Source organism: Gopherus flavomarginatus, chromosome 12, assembly GCF_025201925.1.
Source record: "Gopherus flavomarginatus isolate rGopFla2 chromosome 12, rGopFla2.mat.asm, whole genome shotgun sequence".
Taxonomy (NCBI): domain Eukaryota; kingdom Metazoa; phylum Chordata; order Testudines; family Testudinidae; genus Gopherus; species Gopherus flavomarginatus.
The window spans coordinates 45,231,604-45,257,958 of NC_066628.1; the positions used below are offsets into that span (position 1 = coordinate 45,231,604).

At 38.9% G+C, this 26,355-nt stretch overlaps 1 protein-coding gene across 4 annotated transcripts in view; it reads right to left on the reverse strand.

The window, feature by feature from the left end:
* PRKCA (protein kinase C alpha) overlaps positions 1–26,355 on the reverse strand; it is a 315,869-nt gene that overhangs the window by 15,981 nt on the left and 273,533 nt on the right. For all 4 annotated transcript variants that reach the window (XM_050920648.1, XM_050920649.1, XM_050920651.1 and 1 more), the window contains 7 exons: positions 20,437–20,580; positions 18,893–19,066; positions 17,164–17,255; positions 15,513–15,575; positions 13,756–13,894; positions 6,226–6,306; positions 4,463–4,570 (listed from right to left, as the gene is read on the reverse strand). In XM_050920648.1, coding sequence (XP_050776605.1) covers positions 4,463–4,570; positions 6,226–6,306; positions 13,756–13,894; positions 15,513–15,575; positions 17,164–17,255; positions 18,893–19,066; positions 20,437–20,580 — 801 coding nt within the window. The remainder of the gene's footprint in view (positions 1–4,462; positions 4,571–6,225; positions 6,307–13,755; positions 13,895–15,512; positions 15,576–17,163; positions 17,256–18,892; positions 19,067–20,436; positions 20,581–26,355) is intronic.

The following is a 26,355-nucleotide window of genomic DNA, read 5'->3' on the forward strand; positions in this document are numbered from 1 at the left end:
TCAGCAGTATCAGACTTTTTGGGTGTGAGGCGTCTACTCAATCTGCTAATAATAAAAAAATCTAGAGAGCTGAGTGAGCATAAATGCAGCTGTGTGTGACTCTTGTGGAACATTTGTGACAATATTTTAGCATACTTGGGGAATGTCATTAAAGCAGTTTGGCTATAACACACACTTCAGTGTTAGCAGACAATGGGTACTGAGAGATGCCAAATCCAAGCTGTACAGTGATCCTGCAGTCCAGGGGAATCATTCTAGCAAAAGGTTCAAGCCTGGCTCTCAGAGAATTAAGAGTTGCATAGTTTCACATCACAGTTGAGTAATCTTCAGTCTCAAGTCAGATTAAACTCTTAAAAAACAATGCTGTATTTTATTTATTATTTACGACAGGATGGCTGGAAAAGGGATATCAGGCCAGATTAGAACCAAATTTTTAGTTGTGTTAGCTAACTCTCTCTAAAGCTACTACTAAAACTACTCTGAAACCTAAGGGGATGTCTACATTACGGGATTATTACAATTTTACAGAAACCGTTTTTTAAAAACAGATTGTATAAAGTCGAGTGCACGCGGTCACACTAAGCACATTAATTCGGCAGTGTGCGTCCATGTACCGAGGCTGGCGTCGATTTCCGAAGCATTGCACTGTGGGTAGTTATCCTGTAGCTATCCCATAGTTCCCGCAGTTTCCCCAGCCCATTGGAATTCTGGGTTGAGATCCCAATGCATGATGGTGCAAAAACAGTGTCGCAGGTGATTCTGGGTAAATGTCGTCACTCAATCCTTCCTCCGTGAAAGCAAAGGCAGACAATCATTTCGTGCCCTTTTTCCCCTAGATTGCCCTGGCAGACGCCATAGCATGGCAACCATGGAGACTGTTTTGCCTTTTGTCACTGTCACCGTAGGTATACTGGATGCTGCTGACAGAGGCAGTACTGCAGTGCTACACAGCAGCATTCATTTGCCTTTGCAAGGTAGCAGAGATGGTTACCATCCTTATTGCACTGTCTGTCATTGTAAATTGGCAATGAGATGATGGTTATCAGTCATTTTGCACCATTTGCAATTGGAAATTGGCGATGACGGTTATCAATCCTTTTGTACCGTCTGCTGCTGTCATGGGTGCTCCTGGCTGGCCTCGCTGAGGTCAGCCGGGGGCGCATGGACAAAAATGGGAATGACTCCCCGGGTCATTCCCTTCTTTATGTTTTATCTAAAAATAGAGTCAGTCCTGCCTAGAATATGGGGCAAGTGTACTAAAGAACCAGAGACAGCCGCTCCGTGTCAGAGCCCCAGAGATCCTGCAGAAATGATGAGCTGCATGCCATTCTAGGGGGTGCCCCTGCAACAACCCCACCCTTTGCTTACTTCCTCCCCCAACCCTCCAGGGAGTACAGAATCTTTTCTTTAGACATGAAAGGGGGAGGTTGATGGAGCTCAGCCTCCAGCTGCTATGATGAGGATGGTTACCAAGCCTTTTGTATCATCTGCTGGGAATGACCAGGAGTCATTCCCATTTTTACCCAGGTGCCCCCGGCCGACCTCACCGAGGTCAGCCCGGAGCACTCACGGGATGATAAGGACGGTTTTCCACCATTTTGCACCATCTGCCATCAGGAAAGAAAGGGGAGGGGATGCTGCTGTTCAGCGCTGCAGCAGCATGACTACCAGCAGCATGCAGTAGACATACGGTGCCGCTGAAAAAAGGTGAGAAATGATTTTTTTTCCCTTTTCTTTCACGGGAGTGGGGGAAGGGGGAGTATTGACGAGATATACCCTGAACCACCACGGACAATGTTTTTGACCCTTCAGGAACTGGGAGCTCAGACAAGAATGCAAATGCTTTTTGGGGACTGTGGGGACTGTGGGATAGCTGTAGTCCTCAGTCCCCCCCCCGCCTCCATGAGCGTCCATTTGATTCTTTGGCTTTCCGTTACGCTTGTCACGCAGCACTGTGCTGAGTCCCTGCTGTGGCCTCTGTCTATCATAGCCTGGAGATTTTTTCAAATGCTTTGTCATTTCGTCTTCTGTAACGGAGCTCTGATAGAACAGATTTGTCTCCCCATACAGTGATCAGATCCAGTATCTCCTGTACGGTCCATGCTGGAGCTCTTTTTGGATTTGGGACTGCATCGCCACCCGTGCTGATTAGAGCTCCACGCTGGGCAAACAGGAAATGAAAATCAAAAATTCGCGGGGCTTTTCCTGTTTCCCTGGCCACTGCATCCGAGTTCAGATTGCTGTCCAGAGTGGTCACAGTGGTGCACTGTGGGATATCGCCCGGAGGCCAATACCGTCGAATTGCGGCCACACTAACCTTAATCTGTCATGGCAATATCGATTTCAGCGCTACTCCCCTCGTCGGGAAGGAGTACAGAAATCGGTTTAAAGAGCCCTTTATATTGATATAAAGGGCTTCGTTGTGTGGATGGGTGCAGGGTTAATTCAGTTTAACGCTGCTACATTCGGTTTAAACGTGTAGTGTAGACCAGACCTCAATCTCTCTCTCTCTCTCACACTCACACACACACACAGTTGCAATGAACATTATTCTTAAAATTAAAATGTAAACAACACGAACACATATTTCCCTTAGTGCTTACAACCCAAACATTGTGGGACTCTTGTTAATACAGGAGAACAGGAAAATCAACCTCAGAAATATTGAGAGAAATACCAAATGTAAACAAGGAGATTAAACAGTGAAAAGAAAAAGCAGCATTTAAGATTCTTTCATTTTAATAACGTGAAGCGTTGTCTGTAATGTAAGAAAGATTAGACTTCAGGCTACACTGATATTTATCTGGACAGTTTCCTTACGAACATGATTAGCTTTGTGACACTTATGTAGCATCCTTTATCCTGAGGACTGCAAAGGGCTTTAGAAAAGATGTTGTGAAATGCAGCCACTTCTGGGACTGGGAGTGTCACTACTTCACATAAAGGGCAATGCAAAGAGGAAGGAGGAAAAGAGCAACGTTTGGCTAAGGACACTAGGACAAACTTTTCCTTTTAGGAAAAATAACATGGGATTTTTCCTATTTCCACATACAGGATCCTCAGTCAAAATACCCCACCAATACTGTAGTTGTACAGAATTTAATTTCTCTGCATATGAAGAATGGACCCTTGTGTACAGGAACTACAGTATTCTACAGTAATGAATGGCAAACACTGCATCTCGAGATAACAGTCTGGGTGACTGATATAAAATAATGTACTGTTTCTTTTTTATAAGGAAGATCCAACTTGACCCCAATAGGATTTGAACTGTGGCAGGAAGGTTATGTAATTTCAATCCTGAGCTATAGACATTTATGCCATTCCCCTGCTATGTTGCAATGGCCTTGGATTTACTGTGATAAATAAAATGTCTTTTCATTTTCTCAATGATTTTATCTTTAAAGAAAAAAATGAAGTCAGCTACAGTACTACATATGCAGTTCCAAAGGACACTCTGAACTATTTAAACTCTGCACTATTTAAATGCACTAAAATTTTCATCCAAGTGAAGGAGAAATAGACATCTAAAATTCACATTTTGGAAGAGCTGCAGAAATGAGGTGCTCCAGGGAATGGTATTGAGCCAGGAAAAAGTCAACACAAACTTTTCTTTGCTAATTCTCTGCAGTCACATCAATGCTCTCCCCCCAAAACCCATTAAAATAGTCTACAATCAGAGATGACCTTAAACCACAAAGCTTGGACCTGGATCAGAATTACCTCACCATTCACTGGTGTTTAGACTGGAGATTTTTGTTCAGGCTGCTTTCTATCTAAATTCTAAAATGACTCCTGTGAATCCACTGTTGTTTGCAGTGATGCTGTAGCCCTGTTGGTTCTAGGATAGTAGAGAGATAAGGTGGATGAGATAGTATCTTTTACTGGACCAACTTCTGTTGGTGAAAGAGACAAGCTTTTGAGCCACACAGCTCGGTGTAAATTGATCCAATAAAAGACACTATCTCACCCCCTTGTCCCTCCTGTTAATTCCTCCAGTTCTTCCTATCGGGTCAAACACACGGGGCCCAGTGCTGTAGTATGCCTCCTGCAAAGTGCTGTGTACTGTCAGCTCCCATTTGGCATCAATTAGAGCTGAGACAGCCTGGCACCTTGCACGATCTGACTCTCAGTGTAGACAATTTAAGAGGTGGGAAAGGCTCACACTACCACCCTGTTTGTAGCTTCTGCATTGAATTTGTCTGCAACGGATTCTGAAATCTTCTCCGACCACAAAATAAACGTACTGCAGAAAGAGTTGACACTCTTGCAGCCCTGGCCTTTGGCAGAGGCCAAGTGAGGACGCAGACAATCATCCGTGTTATCTGCCTAAAAACCAGGCTGGACAGTGTTTGTATTTGAAAAAGCCCAGTGGTATAAACTCAGTCAAACTCCACAAACTTTGGTTATTTAACGCACTCTGTTGACAAAGGACTCCATGATATAGCAACAACTTGCTTACCCCTTTGCAGATAGAAACAGCTTCTTTGGACAGAGATTTAGGATAGGAAACATTATGCTCCATTATGGACTGGAAGAGTTCATCTTCATCCTCCCCGTCAAATGGAGGCTGTTCAAGGGAAACAAAGGAGGTAAAATTATATGGTGTTAATTTTAATTCCCTCTAAATGTTATTTATTTACTGAAAAGCAGATACATTATTGAGGAGTTTTACATTTACAATGTACTCAACAATGCTGGTTATCTAAGGGTTTGTTTATCTGTAATTAGATCTTTTCAAATTTACCTTGCTGTAGCCATCCTAAATCAATCTAATCAGTACTTGTTTTAGGCCATTACTTTCAGTGACTTTGATCTAAAGTGTCATGTAGTTCCAATGATGCTCCCATTTGATTTATGGGTAAATAGTGTCTCTGTGAGGGGAATATGGTGTAACAAGTATGGGCTACATTTGTGTTTAAAATATGGTGTGAGGATGAAGAAAGTCAGCACAAGATCCATGGGAACTGCTTAAGCCCCACATAAACCCTGAACTAACAGTTTAAGTGGGACTTAAGTTTTGCATAGGCCTTCTAGCAGCCCTTTGCACAGGGGTGAATCACCCAGAAAGAACACTCCAAAAAAGAAAGCACCACTTAGTTATAAAGTACACAGAGACAAGCGCACATGCAAATAGATAAATGTTTCCAGATTGCTGGGCCTAATCTTATGTTTTTGAAGACATATTCAAGGCAACTATCATAATTAAAACAAATGTTGATGCATTTATCTGCAAATAAATCTACATCTTCCAAGAAGCCCTGGAGGAATTACTTAGCACTTACTGTAAGCGCAGAAAATCCTAAAAAGATAATGCTCTATAAATGACTTAAGACTCAGCAAATACACAAGCATATCAGACTTCCTCAAGAATACGGAAACAAGAAGCTGGGATCTCCCAACATTATCCAACACAGCTGGATTCTACATTTCCAAATTCTCCAATTTATTTCTGAATATTATCAGTCATTTTCATGGGTGTTTACATACAAACCCAAAATTGTAGATAAACCCACAGAACTCATCTATAGAACATCAGATGTTTCAGTACAGTTAAATATCTTAAGATTCTCACACATCTTTTTTCTGTCATAAAATACAAAAATGTTGAGGCAACAGAACAATCTGCAAGTAACTGGAGATGACCACAGACCAGACGCATGGTGATCTTGGTAAGAATTGGAAAGGACAAAGAATACAGGAACAGCACACACTGTTCTGTTGTTACACAAGAAGTCAAGAAATCTACTGGGACTTAGCCTGGGAAGGAACAACAGAGGCTGGTCACATACTGTAAATATAGAAATTCTGTGGTAGCTTCAGCTCACTCTCTCAGGAGAATCACTTACATAAATCTTCCCCTCATCAAGGGAATACCAGAGTTCTTTAAAGTTGGTTTGTTACCTTCAACTGAACTTTGCAGTACAGGACCTGTTTTTTCAGTTGTGTAATTTGGTGACTAGAACCCCAACACATGTGTAGAGAAAGGGCTCTGTAATCAACTGTGGTTTGAGCAGCAAGCCCTGGGCTTTGATCCCATGCACACAATACAAAAATATTGTCAGGATTCTGTGCCTTAACTACCAGGAAGAGTATCTAAAAACTCTGCTATTATGTTTCCAGGGGCTCTCTCCCAGTTGCACAATACTACTTCCATTTATTATGCACTGCCTTGTAAAGTTCCTCTCATTAGATTTTGAAGAATAGTAGCAATATAACTCTTACCTGACCAGCTAGCATCTCGTATAACAGCACACCGTAGGCCCACCAATCTACTGATTTTCCATAGGGCTGATAAGCAATAATCTGTGAAATAATGAAAATAAAAATACCAGTGTTAAATAAGGTCAGTGGTGAATCAAATAAACATCGACTTATGGAGACAAATACATGCCACAGAAAAGCATACTGAACCCAATCCTGTCATCCTTAATAAAGCCAAAATCCCACTTGAATTTATGCATCTTACAGCACAGGAGCCAGATCCATGTGTTAGAATTGTAGGGCCAGATTTACAAAGGTATTTAGGCACCAAAATATGCAAATTGGCACCTAGAAGGATTTACCAAAGCACCTAAAGCAGGTTAGATGCCTAACTCCCATTAAAGCCAATGGAAGTTAAGTGCCTTTGAAAATCTCACCAGGTGCCTATTTGCTTCTTTAGGCATCTAGATACCTTTGTAAATCTGGCCCTTCGAAGATTCAGGATGCACTTTTGAAAATAATGAAGCAGCCAGAGTAATGCTACATAGGAGACCAGCATGATTTCATCAAGCCATTCATATTAAAGAAGCAAATCATCTTTTGCACTTTATTCACAGGGTATCAACAATTCAGAGTTTAATTTCATTACTCTGTAATATTTAGATTTTGTCCCTCTCTAAAAACAGGTAAAAATCCCCCAAATATGAGCAAGACCTCTGAAAAATCTCAGCTTTGTTTTACAATGCTACACAATTCTCATGCTCTTCGTCTGCAATCAGGAAACCAGTTATGCCAACGGGAAAGAGGTTTATGCCATTCGGACTAATGACAATTTCCAAGTATTTTGCACCCAGGGTTTATTTTAAAGGTGCATTGGAGCATACAGTTGGTTACAGTCTCAGCTCTAAATGCCATTTCAGTTTAACATAATTTGTTTGTATCTTTATTGTTATTGATTTCTAGTCATTCTGAAGAGATTACCTGTCCCATTTTTTTCCAGTAAAGGGAATGTTCTGAAACATTCTTGGATATTTTTCCTAGAATACAGGTCTCTCCTATTTAGTTTGGGGGCAAGTCTAGTTGACCCTGAAACCATAATTCATCTATTTCAGAGGAATAATCAGACAATGAGATATTGTCCTTTCACCATTAAACATTCCTTAATTTAGTCTCCTTTTCCTGCTTCCATGTGTTTTTCATTCTCTGTGAAACAAATTACTAAGACTAGTGCAGCTCACACACCCTAGGTTCTCAGCAGTCTGGTAAAGGAATTAAACCAGCTATCTGTAAAGAAAACATTTATCAGTTCAGCAAAACAGCGCTATGTAGCCACTATACAAAGACTACAGAACCTATCTGAAAATTATGGTCTTCACTAGGGTGATAAGAGGACATGATCTGGAAGTTAGCAGTCTCTCTCTCAGCAAAGAAACTCAAAATAAGTCACTCTCTGGAATACATTACTCATGAGTTAGCAGCTCAAATGAGTAGCTAAGAACAGTGTTTGTATCTTAACTTTACTGTAGAAAACTCATTTTCAGAATACAGTGTAATTTTTCTCAGTGGTAACTGCTATTAATATCAACCTCTAATTAAACTAACAATCTAGAAAAAAATGGAGAAGAATTTTAAAGAGCTCCTTTTAAATTGTGGGGAAACATTTAAATCACTGGATTTAGGCTCTGAAAACGTCTAGTGGTCAGAGCAGGGGACTGGGAATCAAGATTCCTGGATTCTATTCCCTCACTTTGTATAATCGACCATATGTCATTTGTGTTTTCTGTACCTACCTCCTTTTCTATAGCTAGGCATAATGAAGTTACTGCTGGTACAATGCTTTAAGATTTCTAGATGAAAGGGGCTACAAAAAAGCAGACATAATTTTACAATTCTTTTGCAACTATCACCTATACTGGGCCTTACAACATACATTTGGGGCCCACCTTCTTCCTGTTATAGTGGTTGACAGAATTTGATTACTTTCAATGTATTTTCTACTCACCAGTATGTTCTCAGGGGGTCTATTTAAAATCAATATTGCTACTTCAAAGAACAAACACTTTCAAAATTTCAACCAGAAAAACAGACTGGCCTTTATACATAAAACATGTAAAAAATACCTCACTGTACTGGAAAAATCCCAGCCCTATCAGACAGTGTTTTTATCCACGGAGTAAAGGCTGTATTTTTAAAAAAAGTCGTTAAAATGGAAGGACAGAATATTTTTTACAATTAGTATGTTTCTCTGCAAGGAGCCTAATGTAGAGATATTTTGTAAACTGAAATTAGAGAATGAAAAAATATCAGATCCATGCCATAGAGGAGGCAAAATCCTTCAAAAATGTCTATCCCGTGGGTTCTTTACCTGGGGGTCACAAATAGGTCTGGGAAAGTCACAACAAACTTCCCTTTCTCCATGGCCAGATGGCGTGGGGTGGGAAAGAACAGAACATTTTTGCTATTTTAACATTGGGTCGCGGTATGGAAAAGGTCAAGAAACACTTGTCTGCTGATTCTGACTGTTCATTTACCCTGGGCAATGGATAGCTAAGTGTCCACATCCTTGAATATGATCTTCCAAAAACAAATCTAGCTTTAGAACAGGAGAGTCTCAAAGAAAGTCAGACACAATCAATGTGAAATATCATAGTCCCTCCTTACCATAAAACACTGTTAGGGACTCATAAGAGAAAAACTGTTTTTGTTCTGGTCTTGTCAGAGAAGCAGGAATACTGATTAGATATTGCATGTCAGTAAATTTGTGCCTAGGACACTGAAGAAACTATGCAGTATCCCCTCACTCCAGGAATGCTGAAAGAGTCAATAAGATGCAGGTACGATCAAAGGTGGGATTTATAAAGGCACTTAAGGGCAGGTCTTCACTACCCGCCAGATTGGCGGGTAGTGATCGATCTATAGGGGTCAATTTATCACATCTAGTGTAGGCACGATAAAATCAATCCCCGATCGCGCTCCCCGTCGACTCCGGAAGTCCAGCTCACAAGAGGCAGAAGCAGAGTCGATGGGGAAGCGGCAGCAGTCGACTTGCTGCTGTCCTCATGGCCAGGTAAGTTGACCTAAGATACGCTGACTTCAGCTATGCTATTTGTGTAGCTGAAGTTGCATATCTTAGGTCAACCCCCCCCCCACCCCCCGCTAGTGTAGACCTGGGCTAAGGGAGACAAATTCCATTGAAAGGGTCTTAGTTGCTCTTTGAAAATCCCACTCAAAGTGCTTATTAAACTCTCTCTCATTTAAACCTGGAATGTGGTGTCCCAATTGGTTTTATCCTGAGAAATATGGTTTCACGTTTAACATTAGAACTAATTTCTTGAACCTGCGGAATATTCTAGTGTGTATCTATCTATCTATCTATCTATCTATCTCACAGCTCAAATGGCACAGTGAACATAAAAGGGTAATGATGTTTTCCCCTCAAAATGAGGAAATAAACCTATGGATGCCATGATGATGTAGAACAGGTTGAATGATGCATTTGTTGCACTTTCTGGACCCCTCAAAAGATTTTAAAACAACAACAAAAAAACTCGACCCCCCTAATGAAGTATGTCCCATGTGAATTACTAGCTAAATTCTAATATAGGTTTATTGATATGGTAAAATCGAAATGCAAAAGAGTAACCTGCCATGTTAATTTGCTAGCCTGCCAATCACTCACAGAGAAACTGGCAGCTCGGTTCACACACAGCAAATTGAAGCTGTTCAAAGCATTAATTGGGAAAGTAATGGGAAAAAATCTGGACTTCAAAGAAGAGCAATAATTTGTGGGGGCTGGGAAGGAGTGCAGTTATTTTGGTTCAGGTTGTGCAAGACATGTAGGGAAGGTTCTCAGTTTTTTGCTTTTACAGTCATATAAATGTCAAACTGTCAATACTCATTTCAAGGGAATTTAAAAAAAAAACAACAAAAGCCAGCAAAAGCTATTAAATGTGACAGGTGTCACTTCCTCCCTGAGTAATGAGGTAGCCCTGGCAGAAAGTGGTAATTCTTAATAAAGGATTAAAAACAGAAATTTGGCAAGCTCTGACCCCATGTTCAGAGATGGAGGCTAATCTGTTGAATCCAACAGTAAACAAATCGTGCCAATCTGTTTCCTCATCAAGATGTGGCTCATGGAATTTGGAGAGAGAGAAGAGAAGCAGATTCAAAACATTTTCTCAATGGGGGGGAGCATGGGGTGCGTTGGGAGCAGGGTAGCTTCCTATCCATTGTTTCCCCCATCACCCTTTATTGTAACTCTGACCATTAATAACACTAATGTATTTGTAAATCAAATAGGATTTTATAAAAAGCTGAGTGTAGACAGAATGCATCATTATTATTTGGGTACGGTGGTGCCCTGAAGAACCCAATTAGTAACTGTACCCCATTGTCCTTGACACTGTGCGCATACTAGGGTGACCAGATAGTGTGAAAAATTTGGATGGTGGTGGGGGTAAAAGGCACTTACATAAGAAAAAGCCCCATATATCAGGACTATTCCTATAAAATAGGGACATTTGGCCACCCTAGTGCGCACACAATAAAAGGACAGGTCCTTACCCTTCAGAGAGAAAAGTTCTAAAGGAAAGCATATTTCCCTCAAGGGCTGAAACTCTTCAGCACTGGATGTAATCTGGTGAGTGTGAATCGACTGCTGTTAACTGCAAACGGCACAGGGTCAGTACTGAAATGCTACTGTTTTGTGCATGGGCTAGTTTCCTGCTTCACTGTAGAATCATGAACACTTAAAATTAATTAGTTTAATGTTTCAAGTAACTCACTCCTTCACTAAATTCTTGTCATTAAAATGGTTGTGTAATGTGAGTCCATTGCCACATTCAGCCTCAGGACTGGCTGCTTTCCCGTGGTAGGTGAAAAGATCCCTACACAGCAAGTGAATTCTGGGATCCTTTTGCATACAAAGTGAAGTATAAATACAAACGAGTCAGTAAAATGACTACTACTGCTATAATAAATTCGGCTTTTAAACGGAATATGTATCCCTGCCACAAGCAACAGTCAAAGCCCACTTTTCCAGCACTCAAAATAGTTATCAGCCTGCTATACCCCTGGCAGGTACAAGTTTGGGTTTTTTGGTTTGTTTTTTTTTACATTAAAAAACCCATTGTTTCGGGGTTCTCTCAGAATCAACCTTTAGGAAACCCTTTCTTATTAATACTGGTTTTGACATCCATCTCCCTCAGTCTCCGGTGACCAGCCAAGGAGATACTGCAGCATTAGTCAATTTCAAGGTTATTAGACCAATACAGCCATAAATATTTATATTTCAGCTCAGCCCAATAATGAAAATTCCATACAGGATAATCAGTTTACTCCTGCCTGACAGAATTGGCTGCACCAAGCATACAATTATTTTAACCTTTGCACAGTTCTCAAATCTTGAACCTACATGTTTGAAAATACCTCCTTTGTCCAATGTGCACTATGTATGAGTTAAAAAAATTATGCAAATTTCCTAAGACAAATAAAGGAAACCCATTATTTTACTGTACTGCATTATAATAATTGGAGATATACACCTATATCCTAGAACTGGAAGGGACCTCGAAAGGTCATTGAGTCCAGCCCCCTGCCTTCACTAGCAGGACCAAGTACTGATTTTTGCCCCAGGTCTCTAAGTGGCCCCCTCAAGGATTGAACTCACAATCCTGGGTTTAGCAGGCCAATGCTCAAACCACTGAGCTATCCCTCCCCATTCCTGACCTGGGAATCATGACGATTTCTTCATATGGATTAAAGTGAAAATGCACTATTCAACTGTACATTGACCATGTTTTCTCTGACTTTAGCTGGCACAAGACTATCACCCATAGATATAGCACTATCTTTTTTGTATTCTTTGCTATATTGGCTTCATTCGCATTTTGATGGGGAAAGGTGAAATGCTGACCTGGGTTATTCTGATCTCCTGATGCACGTAACAGCAATTTATGAAAACACAAGGTTTGTTAACATTTCACATAGGTACAGACTACTAACTGTGAGAAGAAAAAAACATGTCTCACTTGCAATTTCAGGAAAGTGGCAAAATTCACATTATACAATAATGAATATTTTTCCCCACATACAAATTGTATGTGCTTTAACAAACATTAAATTATAGCTGGAAATGCTCCAATCAGAGATGCATTTTAACTAGTGTTCAGTAAAATAGGCAGCCTTTTGGATCAGGAAGAAATTCCTTTACCCTGAGCCATAGATCTAATAATGAAGATGTGGATTGTGGCTCCAGAGTTATGGCTGTGTTGAGATTTGCAGAGAAAACAGGATTTAAATCAGTGCTCTTGAATTTAGGTTCCATGCTTAATACACAAACAACAGATCCTAATACTCAGCTCTTCAAATCACTTAATGACCACAGTCCCTCATTTCTCATTTTGTCTTATATCTAAGTTAACTATTGAAAATATAACTATATCTCTCGGTATCACATCTTCATTTTGCACAGGCTGGAATTAAGGCTGGAGTTTCAGCACTTGGTTGCGAGTATGCCGAGTAGCTGCATGCTGGAGGTGAGATGGTAATGTTTTTGAGCTGAGCAGTCTAAGTATGTGTGGATATTAGAATGTTTAATTGGTAAAACTTATAAATTGTAGTTCTGGATATTCATATTGCTGGAAATTTCCTTGATTTTTTAGTAATTGTGTTGATGCACCTGAGTTACTTTGCTTGTAATAACTTAATTAAGATTTTTGGGTGGATATGGGCAAAGTAAACTTTTCTCATTATAAACCCTGACTACAAATATCTGACTAAAATATGCATTGAATAAGTAGGACAGATGTTACTTTTGGGTAACCCTGACAATTGTAATGGGAAATTTTTGGGAAAACTTTAGATTTGTTAACTGCAGCAAAGTTCTGAATTTGCAGTTTAATAGGAGGAGCTTTCTCAAATCCAAAGGTGATAGCTCAATTTTGTAGCAGGTGACAGGATATACATTATCCAGAATACAGTGCAGAAGCTTTGCAGGAAAGCTGGTGAACCACTGCAGGAATTCATTAATCTCTTGTTGAAAAATCAAGACACTCGTGATTTCCTGAAAATAGTGCAACTGCTTGTTAATATATTTTATAGCACCTGTGAGAACCCATGGTGAGATGCGTTAATGAAGCTGTATTTGCTCCCAATAACAATCTCATTAACATCTGTCAGGATTGTATGACTTCAAAATTAAATGGCACAAAGCTTTTTATATGCATGCATGCTACAACTTTAATGAAACTGGATTGACAGTTCAAGCCGGTATTATGGCTTCCTTAGCAGTTTGTTATTATGAGCATAAATTTGAATTTCAATCTGATAAACAAACCATGCTTCAGGTTTCTCATGAGCTAGATATTCCCTAAATAAAATCTTATTAATGGTCTTTTTTATTCATTCACAAAAGTATCACATCTTCCTGCAGAAGCAAGGACTGTTCTAGGCATAAAACAGCCATTTTGTAGCTGTCATATATTCACTGGGCGAAATGTTCACAAAACCCTTTTGAGAGGTCGTATGCTACTTCCAATGTTAAATGTTTACCTCTGGGGCAATGTAGTCTGGAGTGCCGCAGAATGTCCTCGTTGTTACTTCATCTGTCATATGTTCTTTGCACATCCCAAAATCTGCAATCTTTATGTGTCCTTCTGAATCCAGCATCACATTATCTAATTTCAGATCTCTATGAAGAATCATCATTTAATATTAATACTTATACCAACTATGCCACCAAAAATGTTGTCTTACATCAGTTTCATTACTGAATATGATGTGTTTTTATATGTGTGTGTGTATATACACCGCTACCTTGATATAACGCCACCAGATATAACACGAATTTGGATATAATGTGGTAAAGCAGCGCTCCGGAGAGGCAGGGGTCCGCACTCCGGTGGATCAAAGCAAGTTCAATATAATACGATTTCACCTAGAATGCAGTAAGATTTTTTGGCTCCCAAGGACAGCGTTATGTCGAGGTAGAGAGAGAGAGGTGTGTGTGTGCGTGCGTGTGTGTGTACGTACGGTGGATGGAGGGGGATCTTTCAGATGATGCCTTAGAAACAGGAAGTTTTTTCTTTGTGTTCTGTGTGGATATTAAAGATTCCATGGCATCTTTCATAAATTTAGGGGTTTGTTCGAGAGTTCATCAGCCAGATCATCCCCCTTGGGTATGCTGCTCCACAGAAGTGGCTGCATTTCATCATGTAGTATACAGTTTGTGAAGCATTTTGGCTGGAAGATGAATGAAATGAAACAATACAGCCAAGCTGTATGTCTCGGGGATGAATAGGAGGAGAGGCCAAGGGGGGTTTGATGGGAGTAGTATAAAAATGGATAGTAAGATGAAGTTTTTTCACAAAGACCAAAAAGTCACATTACAGATTAAGCAACAACACATAAATGCTGCACTGCAAAAGGAATGTTATGTGACAAATGAGAGGAGAGATATGCATGGGATACTCTCTATTAAGGTATTGGCTACACTATGAAAAAGTTTGAGGTTCACTGCTGTAAGTCAACCTTCTAAACTAGTAATGAACAAGTAACTACTTAATTAAAGATCAGCATTCAACAAAATGAAAACTGAATTGTTCCTCAAATTAAAATCAGAAGGTAGAATTTCTCATCAGGCCAATGTTTTTTCCTTTGCTGTCTGACCAATATTGTCTGATGCCCTTGAGTCAAAGCTTTCAGTCTGTACTATTCGCAGGATCCCAATATGCATTAAAGTACTATGCCCTTCTTGATTCAGCTGCCTTTTACATTTGTCTTTGCATATTAAAATCGCCGTTCATAAAATATATGGCAGGCTAACAACACTAAATTTCTAATTGGGAGTGTTCTTATGTTCAGTGTTTTATTTCTGCAGAAATGTGTGGACACTGAATTATTTTAGGGTCACACAAGGTACTCCGAGAGCATTATAACTCAACTACACTGATGCTGTAGACTATATATAACAAATACAGGCATGCGCGCTCTCTCTCTCTCTCTCTCTCTCTCACACACACACACTTTTACATAAAAACATGTTTTAGGACACATGAATGTATGCAACGCATAAGATATACCAAACATTTTGGACTCAAGTGTTTTCAACTGAATGCTGCAAAGTGCAGATGTCAACGTGTCTAAGATACACATTCATCCTTAGTTAAAGGAACATCACCGACAAAACAATGAAGTTTAATTATTAACACCAAATTGACTTTAAATTGATTTTAAAATACTGTCAATAGCCGAACACATCTGTCTCTGCAGGGTTTTAATAGGAATGACTAGTGTCAGCTAGTACTCACCTATAAACAATTCCTCTTTTATGGAGAAAGAATAGCCCAGTTGAAATCTCAGCTGCGTAAAACCTGTAAGAACAGAATTTCAGATTTCTTATCTTCCATGTATGATTTTCCTCTGCAGAAATATATTTGACACTCACCAAACCAAAGATTTAAAGCAAAGGAGTAAGAGAAGCTATTGCATTCATGTATATATAAAGGAGTAAAGATAACATCCTGCATCAACTTGATTTTCATAGTCATTCATGAAGTGTTTGATAATATTTTGACAAGACAGGGTAAAAAAATTGGGCATTTCTTCCTAAATTAAGAAGAACAGTGCAATTATTACATGGCAGTTATGTGGTAAGTAACCTGACTAGATAGGTCATTCTTCTCAATGCCTGATCATATCAGACCATTTATGATTCATGTTGCTGATTAATTTACATTGAGATTCATACATCATTAAAATAATTTCTAAAAATATTGTTCCTTTATACAAAAGGTAATAGATTAATTACTTCAAGCTAATTGAACTGACTGCCATATACAATACAATTGCCAAAAGTAGTTTAAGTATATACAATATTGATGAGCTTTTGAAGCCAGAGTTACTGCAGACGTGTGCCAGTTACATGCGAGAAGGCCAATAAAAACTAAGATTGATTATTAAGTTTAATAAAAAGGAGAAGGAAGCATAGCTCTTAAAATTCTGGTTCAGAATTGTTTTTAGTCTCTTTGGAACGTTTGCCAACACAGACCTTGGGGCAGGCCATCAGATGGTGTACAATGTCATAGCTCCACAGAAGTATGGAGCAGTGGCAATATATACAAGTGGGAAATCAATGCAGCTATGCACATTTACACCAGCTGAGGATCTGACCCATGAGATGACTCTGGTTTTTATTTAGTACTTAGTCAGGTCATGCTTACATTTTTGTCTTTTATGTGTTGTATATTTAAAATTAAGGAGTTTTTTTTTTAAATGACTCTTACTTGATAATTTTAACCATACTGAGTAAGTTTCAACTTAACAGCTGCTTTTCTGTGTTTTTAAAAACAGGACAGGTCACACTTTATATTAAGGTTTAATGGATAAACTGTTTATAAAATGCTAATAAATGATTAATAGACATTAAAAGCACGTTGCAAACTTGAGTAGTACATCAGAAAGTGAAACAGATGGTTAGCAACCTATTGATCTGTTGGACATCATTACAATATATAACAATTAACTATTTATTAAAACATCTATTAATGTATTAATTCTTTTAAAACTATCTATAAATTGAACCTTAATATAAAGTGTGACCACAGTATCTATCACTAGATATGCATAAAATTAAGCTTAATTATATAGTAAATGCTGAATCTGTTTCTTGTGTGTCTCACAGTGTTCATTTTGTGTGAATTGTTAATAGCCATATTGTACTCCTCTTTACTTGCTGAAAAACTTGTCGCCATTGATTTTTAATTTTTTTTTCTTCAAGATTAAGCTATCTCCTGCAATATGTGCTATGTTTAGACCAGCAGGCCAACATAGTTTCTATTATACTGGATAAAAAGATGACAGTCCCAATTTCTATATAATATTGTACATACTGGACAAATCTGACACCTCTGCTGCAGTGTAAAATTAATAATGACTTTATTTAAATCAACAAACACTCACACTGCCTGTGGCTCCTTAAATTTTCCTACTTGCTGAATGTGATACATGAGGTCACCACCATTCACATACTCCATAACAAAGTACAGACGATCCTAGAACATAGTATTAAAAAGGTAAACACATTAGGCATAAGGAGTGATGTATCGCCCAGCAGGATGTATTATTAAGAAGGTACACTCATTAGGCATAGACAGTGATGTATTTTCCAGTAGAGGCCACTACTATGAAGATTCTAATACAAAACAATCTTAAGAATGAGCCTATATATTCTGCACATTATGGCAAAAACAATTTTATAGATCAGGAAACAGAAACAGAATGACTTATAGATGTTGCAAGAGTCAGTGCCAGGCTGGAACTCCATTCAGCCTTGCCAATTTTAGTGATGCAGGTTTATTTCTTATTACTCATATTACAGCAGTACCCATAATGTTACAAGTACTGTTCATCCGGACAGGAAGACATAGCTAAGCCCAAGAGCTCATGTTTTTTAAGACAACAAAAAACTCCGTAGATGGTTGGAAATTCTTGCCTTGTGAAGATGGGCATTTCCAAACCTATGTTGTAAGGCATGGAAGATGAAAGTGCACCTGATTTTAAAAGAAGGCAACAAGAAGACTATGAACATGATTTTAGAAAACTGTGTTCATGAGTCTTGATATTGAATTTGCCAACTCCGAATCACTTTTGTCCTAAACACCCTATTTCAGCAAAAGGCAGATTTAGGGCATTTTGGAGGGAGAATTTTCTCGTGGTGTTAAAATGGCTTTGGCCAAAACGTCCAAACCTGGGTGTCTGACATTAGACATCTAGGGTAACATTTTCAAAACACCTAAGAGACTCAGAGTGTTCAGTTCAGATTGGTAGCTGAATGTGTCACCATTGGATGGTGAAAAGATGATGCAAATTGAGACTTCATTCTTGCAAAGACTTATGCTTGTAGGTAAAATTACACACTCATTGCACACGTGCTTAAATCTTTGCGGTTTTGGGGCTTGACTTTAGATGTTTTTATCTAAGTAGACAAATGTCCATGCCACAAAAAACAGCACTACATTTAGAATTATTTGGCTACCACTGACCTTTCCCTGTGAACTAAAACATGTTCTGATGGGACCATCTTCTGACATGTACTATCATTTTCTGGTCCTAAGATCACCAACACAAATTCCATAGATGAACCTTTTTGTATATTACATGCTACTGTTGGTATCATAGCCTTAGGGGAAGTAAAAAGCACTCACCTATTCTTTGCTCAGCAACTACCATCCTAGCTTCAGCCTCCTTATCTTAGGGGTAACCAGGGAACCAAATTAACTATGTCAGTATATTAATTAATAAATAATTATCTCATTAGATTACAGGGGCATTTAAGGCCCCAGTAAAGCAGAGAACTTAAGCACATGCTTAACTTGAATAATATGAAAAGTCCCACTGACATAACCGAGTTCTTACATACAGAAAGAGAAATGCTCAATATAACTAGTTGCTGTAGAATACTTCTGAAGATCTATTTATTACTATTATTCTAAAGATTTATGATTTTTATGGATTTTCCTGATTTCACAGGGTATCTATTTCTTTACATTTTTCTGTGTAAAGCACTCATGAGATCTGCAAGTTGAAGATGATAAATGTTGCTGAAATAACAAAATATATTAGAGTGTTATCTTAGCAGAAGATTAAACTGAAAGAAGTGGAGGAGCAGGAAAGGACAGATATCACGTACAACTGTTTGGAAGCAAGAATGCAGCTGTGTTAGGAAAGGTGGCTTATCCTGCAGTGCTAGGACTCGTTTTTCAACCATGGTACATTCCACATCATCATCCTGAATCACCACATCTTTTTTCAATATTTTGATTGCATACAGCTCCTCCGTCCCCTTCCTGTCTGCCAACATCACCTGCACAAAGAGAAATGACAGGCTGAAAATCTCCCTCGCTGGCAGAGGATGGAGGTGACTCTCAAGTCCTGAGAACGATGTAAATGGCACACCAGATTCCCATTTCACCAGCACTTACTGACTTGGCCTGAAGCTCTAAACATATCATGATTACTCACTGATTACAAGGAGCTGCACTATCAGTTCAAAAATAGTGCTCCCCAGATAATCATGGGCTCCTCTCCTAGTGGCCAAAAAAATCACAGACCCCACTTGAATTCCTCCCTAAAATGCACTTTTATTATAAAACTACTTCTTAAAACAGCCAGAAAAACAGCAGCATCTTTAGTGGGTTAACAGTTTTCCCTGCATTTCTCACTCTTGACATTTCCCAAGTACTCATTTCTAATGCATGACAACAACTTTCACAAATGGCATTGTGACCTACGTAACAGCTCTATCATCATCACCACAACCAAAGATGAGCCTGAATCTCCTTGAACTTTGGGGAAGGTCAGATCTGGATTCTTCAGCCCAGCTCTGTATGGAAAACCTGGAATTACCTAACATTATTTAAAATTTAAGAACTCAATTTTTTTTTAAAACATGCAACTTAAGGCATTCAAGTTTTGCAACTCAATGCCCATATGAACGCCTAAGAGAATAAACTAAGCATCTCCGGACTTAAGTGGCATGTCCACACTTAAGAGACAGATATAGAATTTGAATGTCTATTATACCACCCAGGCTTGAAAATTAGCCCAACAATGTGGAACATCAAAACAGCTGACGGTCCAATTTTGTACATTTCATATACCGGAAAACAAATATTCCTCGCCAGATCACCTTTTTGCAGTTAATCATCAGTACAAAAATAATCTTTTTTGTACATATAAAAATCTTTTGCTGTACTGGTAGGTCTTCACTGCAGGTTATTAGATGCAAGAATAATCAAGACAACTGTACTTGTATACTATGTAGAGTCGAGGTCTAAAAACTGAATCCCTAAAATCTGCAGCAAATGCATACAATGGCATTTTCCTGCTCTTCGTTTAATAGATTCATAGATTTTACATCTGGAAGGGTTCAATTAATCTGTATTTCTGCACAGCACAGGCCACAGATTTTTACTCAGTAATTCCTATATCTATCCTACAACTTATGGTTGAAATAGACAAGCATCTCTTTTAGAAAAAAAAGAGAGCCAGTCTTAATTTAAATATTCCAAATAATGGAGAATTTACCACATCTTGGGGTAATCTGTTTCAGTGGTTACTTACTCTCATTTAAAAAATCTGCATTTTATAAACGACAGCTCATAGGAGGACAACTGCAGTTCATTTCTATTATTAAAAATAAGGCAGGTGGAAATGACTTTCAAGGTTTCTTACTTTTCCAAAGCTCCCCTTCCCAAGCACCATGAGAAAGTTGAAATCTGTCAGCTTCACACTATCCAGGTTGTTGGATGGTATATTGGAAATCCTGTCTTCTATGGGAGTAATCACTTTGTTACCAGCTGGTCCAAGTCTAGCTTTCTAAAGAAATAAAAAATATTGAAGTGAGAAGCGTAACCTGCTTACCCAGTAAAATGAAAGATCAGAAGAATGATGTTCAGTTGTAGATGACTAATTTGAAGCTGCACTCTCAGGAGAAAGGCTGCATAACAAAAGTTGCACAGACACAAATTCAAAGACTCATTCCAACAACATTTTTGTCATTATTAAGTGAAACAAAGTGGTAAACTTTGTAAGTGCCTAATCAGATAAAAGCAGATACACTTATCTGGTTAACAGAAGAAAATCAACGCAAAAAACAAGCAAAAATCACTATTTTTATGCCATAAGCAGGCAAATCAGTGATTTGCGTTTGCAAATATAAAAGGTGCTCTTTATAAATGTCATACTGTAATGTTACTTGTGTCGAGAAACTGTTTATATACATTCTCTTTTAAAATGTTATACTCAAGTTCACTCTTCGTAGCAGACTAATGTGTGATTTTTGTTTTTAAATATAAAAGGTGCTCTTTAAAAATGTCATACTGTAATGTTACTAGTGTACCTTAGGATATAAGAGAAACTGTTTATATACATTCTCTTTTAAAATGTCATAAGCAAGTTCACTCTTCATAGCAAGAGTTAGTCTGTGACATGCATTATGAAAAATAACCTCCACTTTCAAAAACCAACATATTATGACAACCAGTGTTGATGAGTACGGCCACTTTTGAACTGGCATTACAATCAATTTTGATTTTCAATCAAGTGTTGATGGGGGCGGGGCGGAAGGGGGAAATGCTACATAAAAAAAAGTTTATCTTGTCGAAATAGTGTAGTTCATATTTTGCAGAAGGTTGCAATAGTCTGAGTGACTAAATCAAATGAGATACTGTAAATCACATATGTAAGCTGCATTTCAAACGTCACAAAGTTAGGAAAAAATTAAGCCTCAGCAAATGTTAATTCAGAGCTATAACAGCTCAATGACCCCCTTTGCTTAAAACTTATCCTACACATCAGCAGTGAAGCCAAGAGGGTTTAAGGTTGGCATTATACACAGATTTTAGTGTTCTTTCTAAACTATATGAAGACCCATTGTGCTGGACTGTGTAAATAATCCTAACTGCTCATACTCTGCTTTCTCTCTCCAAGCACTTTACAAACATAGTAGCTACTCCTAATGCCATATCTGGAATGTACAGTAATTATGTATTATCACCATTTCACAGATAAGGGAACCAACACACAGAGAAGTTAAGTCACTTGTCCAAAATCAACCAGTAAGCCAGGGCTAAAGCCTGGGTTTGAACTCACCCTGTGTGCTCCCCCTAGAAATTTGAAGATACACCCTCCCCCTTTATTTTAGGCATTTCACCTAACAGAAATCAAATACTCCCTCACCTCTTGATAGTGAGTATTCCCCCTTTCATATACATGAAAAAAAACTTACACTCTGCTGGTATATACACACACAATGTTTTCCGCGTATGTTAATAATGGAGTTTAACATTAACATGGCATTTCCTGTTTCTTCCTTAATTATAATTAAGTATTTGTATGGCAGTAGCTCCCAGAGACACCAACGAGGATCAGGGCTCCACTGTGCTAGGTACCATAAAAACACCTAGTAAGAGACAGTCCCCATAGACCTTGCAGTCAAATCCCTGTTCCTTAATGCATTGCTCATGGGCAGACCTCTGTGCTGGCACAAATTCCCCTGGACTTCAACAGGGCTTTGTATGTACCTAGTCTACCTCTGAACAATACCTGGCAAGACTGAGATGTTAACAAACAGGTTGTAAACTAAAATCTTATGTTTATACAAGGTACAGGTGTTTAATCAGTTCACTTTCTCCATCACTATAGACTTTCTGGATATTCTGATGCATGTCCCAAAAAGGGGCTTAAACAACAAAATATTTTTATGTATAAGGAGCAGGTTAAGTGTCCATATTTATAAAAGGCAGATGACTTCTAGTCAGATACAGAGTGAGCAGCATCCAAGGCTTCCAAGATACTTGGCTTTTCAAACAATATTCCAGTGAAATGCTGCAGCTTTTCTCCTTGCACATCTGGGTCCTTTACACCCTCTCTCATCCCTGAGGCTGTGAACACTATATTTGGCACTCCTATCGTTCTGAGTTACTCTAAAGATTTGGTCCATAATATTTGTTTTTGGGACAAAAACCTAAGACTCATTTATATATAAATAGGAGCTTTATTAACAAATGCTTGAGCTTGCCTTCCAAGATAACTGTAAAAAGTTAATTGATAAGCTTCTGTGCCCTCCGCTGGCTACACAGCAGAACTGCAGAACACGCTGTAGTTTCTCCTTAGTAGTGACTATGGGGCATATTTAATTGTGAAGATCAAACAGGCAACTGGTACCAGCATTAAAGATGGAAAAGACTTGTTTGGTCACCCTGACAGAGAAGACTGGTTCTTGTATTAGTATTAGTAGTAGTAACAGATATGCTAAAAATCTAAAATCAGCAGCCGGTGGAGGAAGTTCACTTTCCAACTCCTTAAATGTGCTAAGTCGCTGTTATCCGAGGTTGAGGACATTTTTCTTCTAAAAAACAGAAAATGATAATCTATTAGCAAATTGATATCTTTCTAGCTGTGAAGGTAATCATCTGAACAGAAACAGAAACAGTTATTCAGGTTATTGAATACAGAGCATTAGGCAATGTACAATTTATCATAGTTTAAAGATGCACATGCATATTGTACCTGTAATATATTTTAAATGTGAAATTACTTAAGTCATAGATGCTTAACGTAACTGTCTATTTTGGCCACAGATGGCACAATGATCTTACAAATAAAATCAGTATGTACTGTAGCATTTTAAGAACGGGAGTACTTGTGGCACCTTAGAGACTAACACATTTATTGTAGCACAAGCTTACCTGGGCTACAGCCGACGTCATTGGATGCAGGTAGTGGAAAATACACAAGGAAGACAGATAGATATATACACAGGGAACATGAAACAATAGGTGTTACCATACACATTATAAGGAGAGTGATCAGTTAAGGTGAGCTATTATCAGCAGGAGAGAAAAATAACTGCTTGTAGTGGTAATGAAAATGGCCCATTTCCAGCATTTGACAAGGAGATATAAGGAACTGGAAATGGGACATTTTCATTACCACTACAAACAGTTATTTTTCTCTCCTGCTGAAAACAGCTCACCTTAACTGATCACTCTCCTTATAATGTGTATGGTATCACTCATTGTTTCATGTTCCCTGTGTATATATTGTGACAAAGTTCCTCCTCTACCTTGGTCGGTCCTGTGCTTACTGGCAGGTTTGCTCACCTCAATGATCTTCCCCACAGTCTGGATCAACTCTTCCTGTGTCTGATCAGGAGTTGGGAGGTTTAGGGGGAACCCGGGCCAGCCCTCTACTCCGGTTTCCAGCCCAGGGCCCTGTGGATTGCAGCTCTCTATAGTGCCTCTTGTAACAGCTGCATGACAGCTACAACTCCCTGGGCTACTTCCCCATGGCCTCCTCCAAACACCTTCTTTATCCTCACCATAGGATCTTCCTCCTGGTGTCTGATAATGCTTGTACTCCTTAGTCCTCCAGCAGCACACCCTCTCACTCTCAGCTCCTTGTGCCTCTTGCTCCCAGCTCCTCATATGCACTTCCTCTCCTCTGGCTCCTCCTCACCTGACCGGAGTCAGCTCCTTTTTAAACCCAGGTGCCCTGATTAGCCTGCCTTGATTGGCTGCAGGTGTTCTAATCAACCTGTCTGCCTTAATTGGTTCTAGCAAGTTCCTGATTACTCTAGTGCAGCCCCTGCTCTGGTCACTCAGGGAACAGAAAACTACTCATCCAGTGACCAGTATATTTGCCCTCTACCAGACTCCTGTACCCCACTGGTTTGGGTCTGTCACAATATCTCTCTATTTTCCACTACCTGCATCCGATGAAGTGAGCTGTAGCCCAGAAAAGCTTATGCTACAATAAATTTGTTAGTCCCGAAGGTACCACAAGTACTCCTGATCTTTTTGTGCACACAGACTAACACGGCTACTACTCTGAAACCTGTAGCATTTTAGATTATTTTAACTGAAAAAACTACAAATATTCTGGGATATGGGATGTAGAAGAAAATACGGTAAATGGATGGTTTGGAGTTAACAGGTGAAAAATGCTTGGTAACCTCAATATGGTGGTTTTAAGAAAGTTTGGGGAGAACGTCTTTGTAAATGCTGTTCAGGCTTCATAGCGAGAAACAAGAGTTTGTTGTAAAATTTGCCTTTTAGTACAGCAAGAAAATGAAGGTGAAATCCAGATTTTCTACTTTTCACTAACCCGCAAAACATGGGCTTTCTGTAAGGTTTGCAACTGCGGTGTCTTATACAAGACTGCAAGTATCATCTGTTTTGTGTGATCTACCCAGGCACCAGAAAGTGTATCAAATGCTGTTTAACATTTGGTCACACCTGAAGCCAGAAACAGTGACTTGCTAAGAGAGGGCCCTGATCTTAGAGGTATTATCCATGCCATGCTACAGCACATACATGGGGCAAAAGGAGTAAGCACAAGGTAAAGGACTCCTGAACAAAAGCAGACTGGATTGTTCCCAGGCCTGCATCATTCAATGAAGGGGTAGAAAGCAGAACGGCTTAAATAACCTAATGACAAGTACCCATTAAAAGATCTGCAGTGCCCTTCCACCTGGGCCAACATTACAACAGTCTATGCATACAGGCCAATTTTAAAAAAGCCTTCCATGTGCAGCACAGAGGAAAATCGGTGCATTTGAATCTTTTTTGTTACATTTTGGTTACATGTATCACCAGGGTACAATGCAAACTTCACCGCCGGTGAACTGGTTTTTGAAGAAATGACGCAATAACTGACTTAAACCAAGCATTTCAAGGATGACCTATTTGTGGTGCAGCCCAACGCAAAATGTCAAGGTTCTGCTGCAGTCTATTCCAATCCCTTATATGCCCATAGAAAACAGTCTTCTTTCTTGGCTCTATTCACAGGAACTGCCAGTTATACCAGAACAAAATAGGGTTGTTTCCATGGGAACAAAATCATAAAAGTTCTATGAAGAACCTCCAGTCTAAAACAGTAAAAATGAATTTTTGATGGGAAATTGCACTGCCAGTATAAGTGGAAAGAACTAACACCTCAACAGCTCTTCAGAGTCAGCTTCTATAATGTTGCATGTGATTAAATTTATCCTGTAGATGGGCCCAAACCAAAAGTTTATATGCATCTTAGACAACAGATTTAAAAACCACACTGAAAGCCTTACATCCTGCCTTTAAAACGGTAAAGAAGAGTATTTTAATTTTGTAGTTAACAATTTCAATAGTTTCTTAAAAAAGCTGAAACGGATCCGCAGGATGGCAGTTCACTTTTCAGTGGCTACTACAGACAGTTTAGCAGCTTTTTCGTTGGGATGAACAGCAATTAATACAGCTTTGTTAGGTATTACTGAATTATTCATTATATAGTAATCAGAGTTATTTCTTAGTGTCACTTCCTTATCACTTCAATACTACATGTCATGCAAACAGGAGTGGAAGCAGGACCCACTAATGGTCAATAAGCAACAATTTCAATAGAACTTAGCTTTTATCCCAGGTGACACATGCACATCCATTTCTGAATGTATGGGAAAGCCTTCCTCATACCAGCTCTGCAGATTTTAGTTAGTATGGAACTTTCACTCCCACTAAAAAGGATAGAAGGCTCTCAAGGCAAAAGACAAATAAAAAAGTTAAAGGCATTTTTCATCAGAAATACTCCAGATACAATACTTTAACCCACAATATCGTA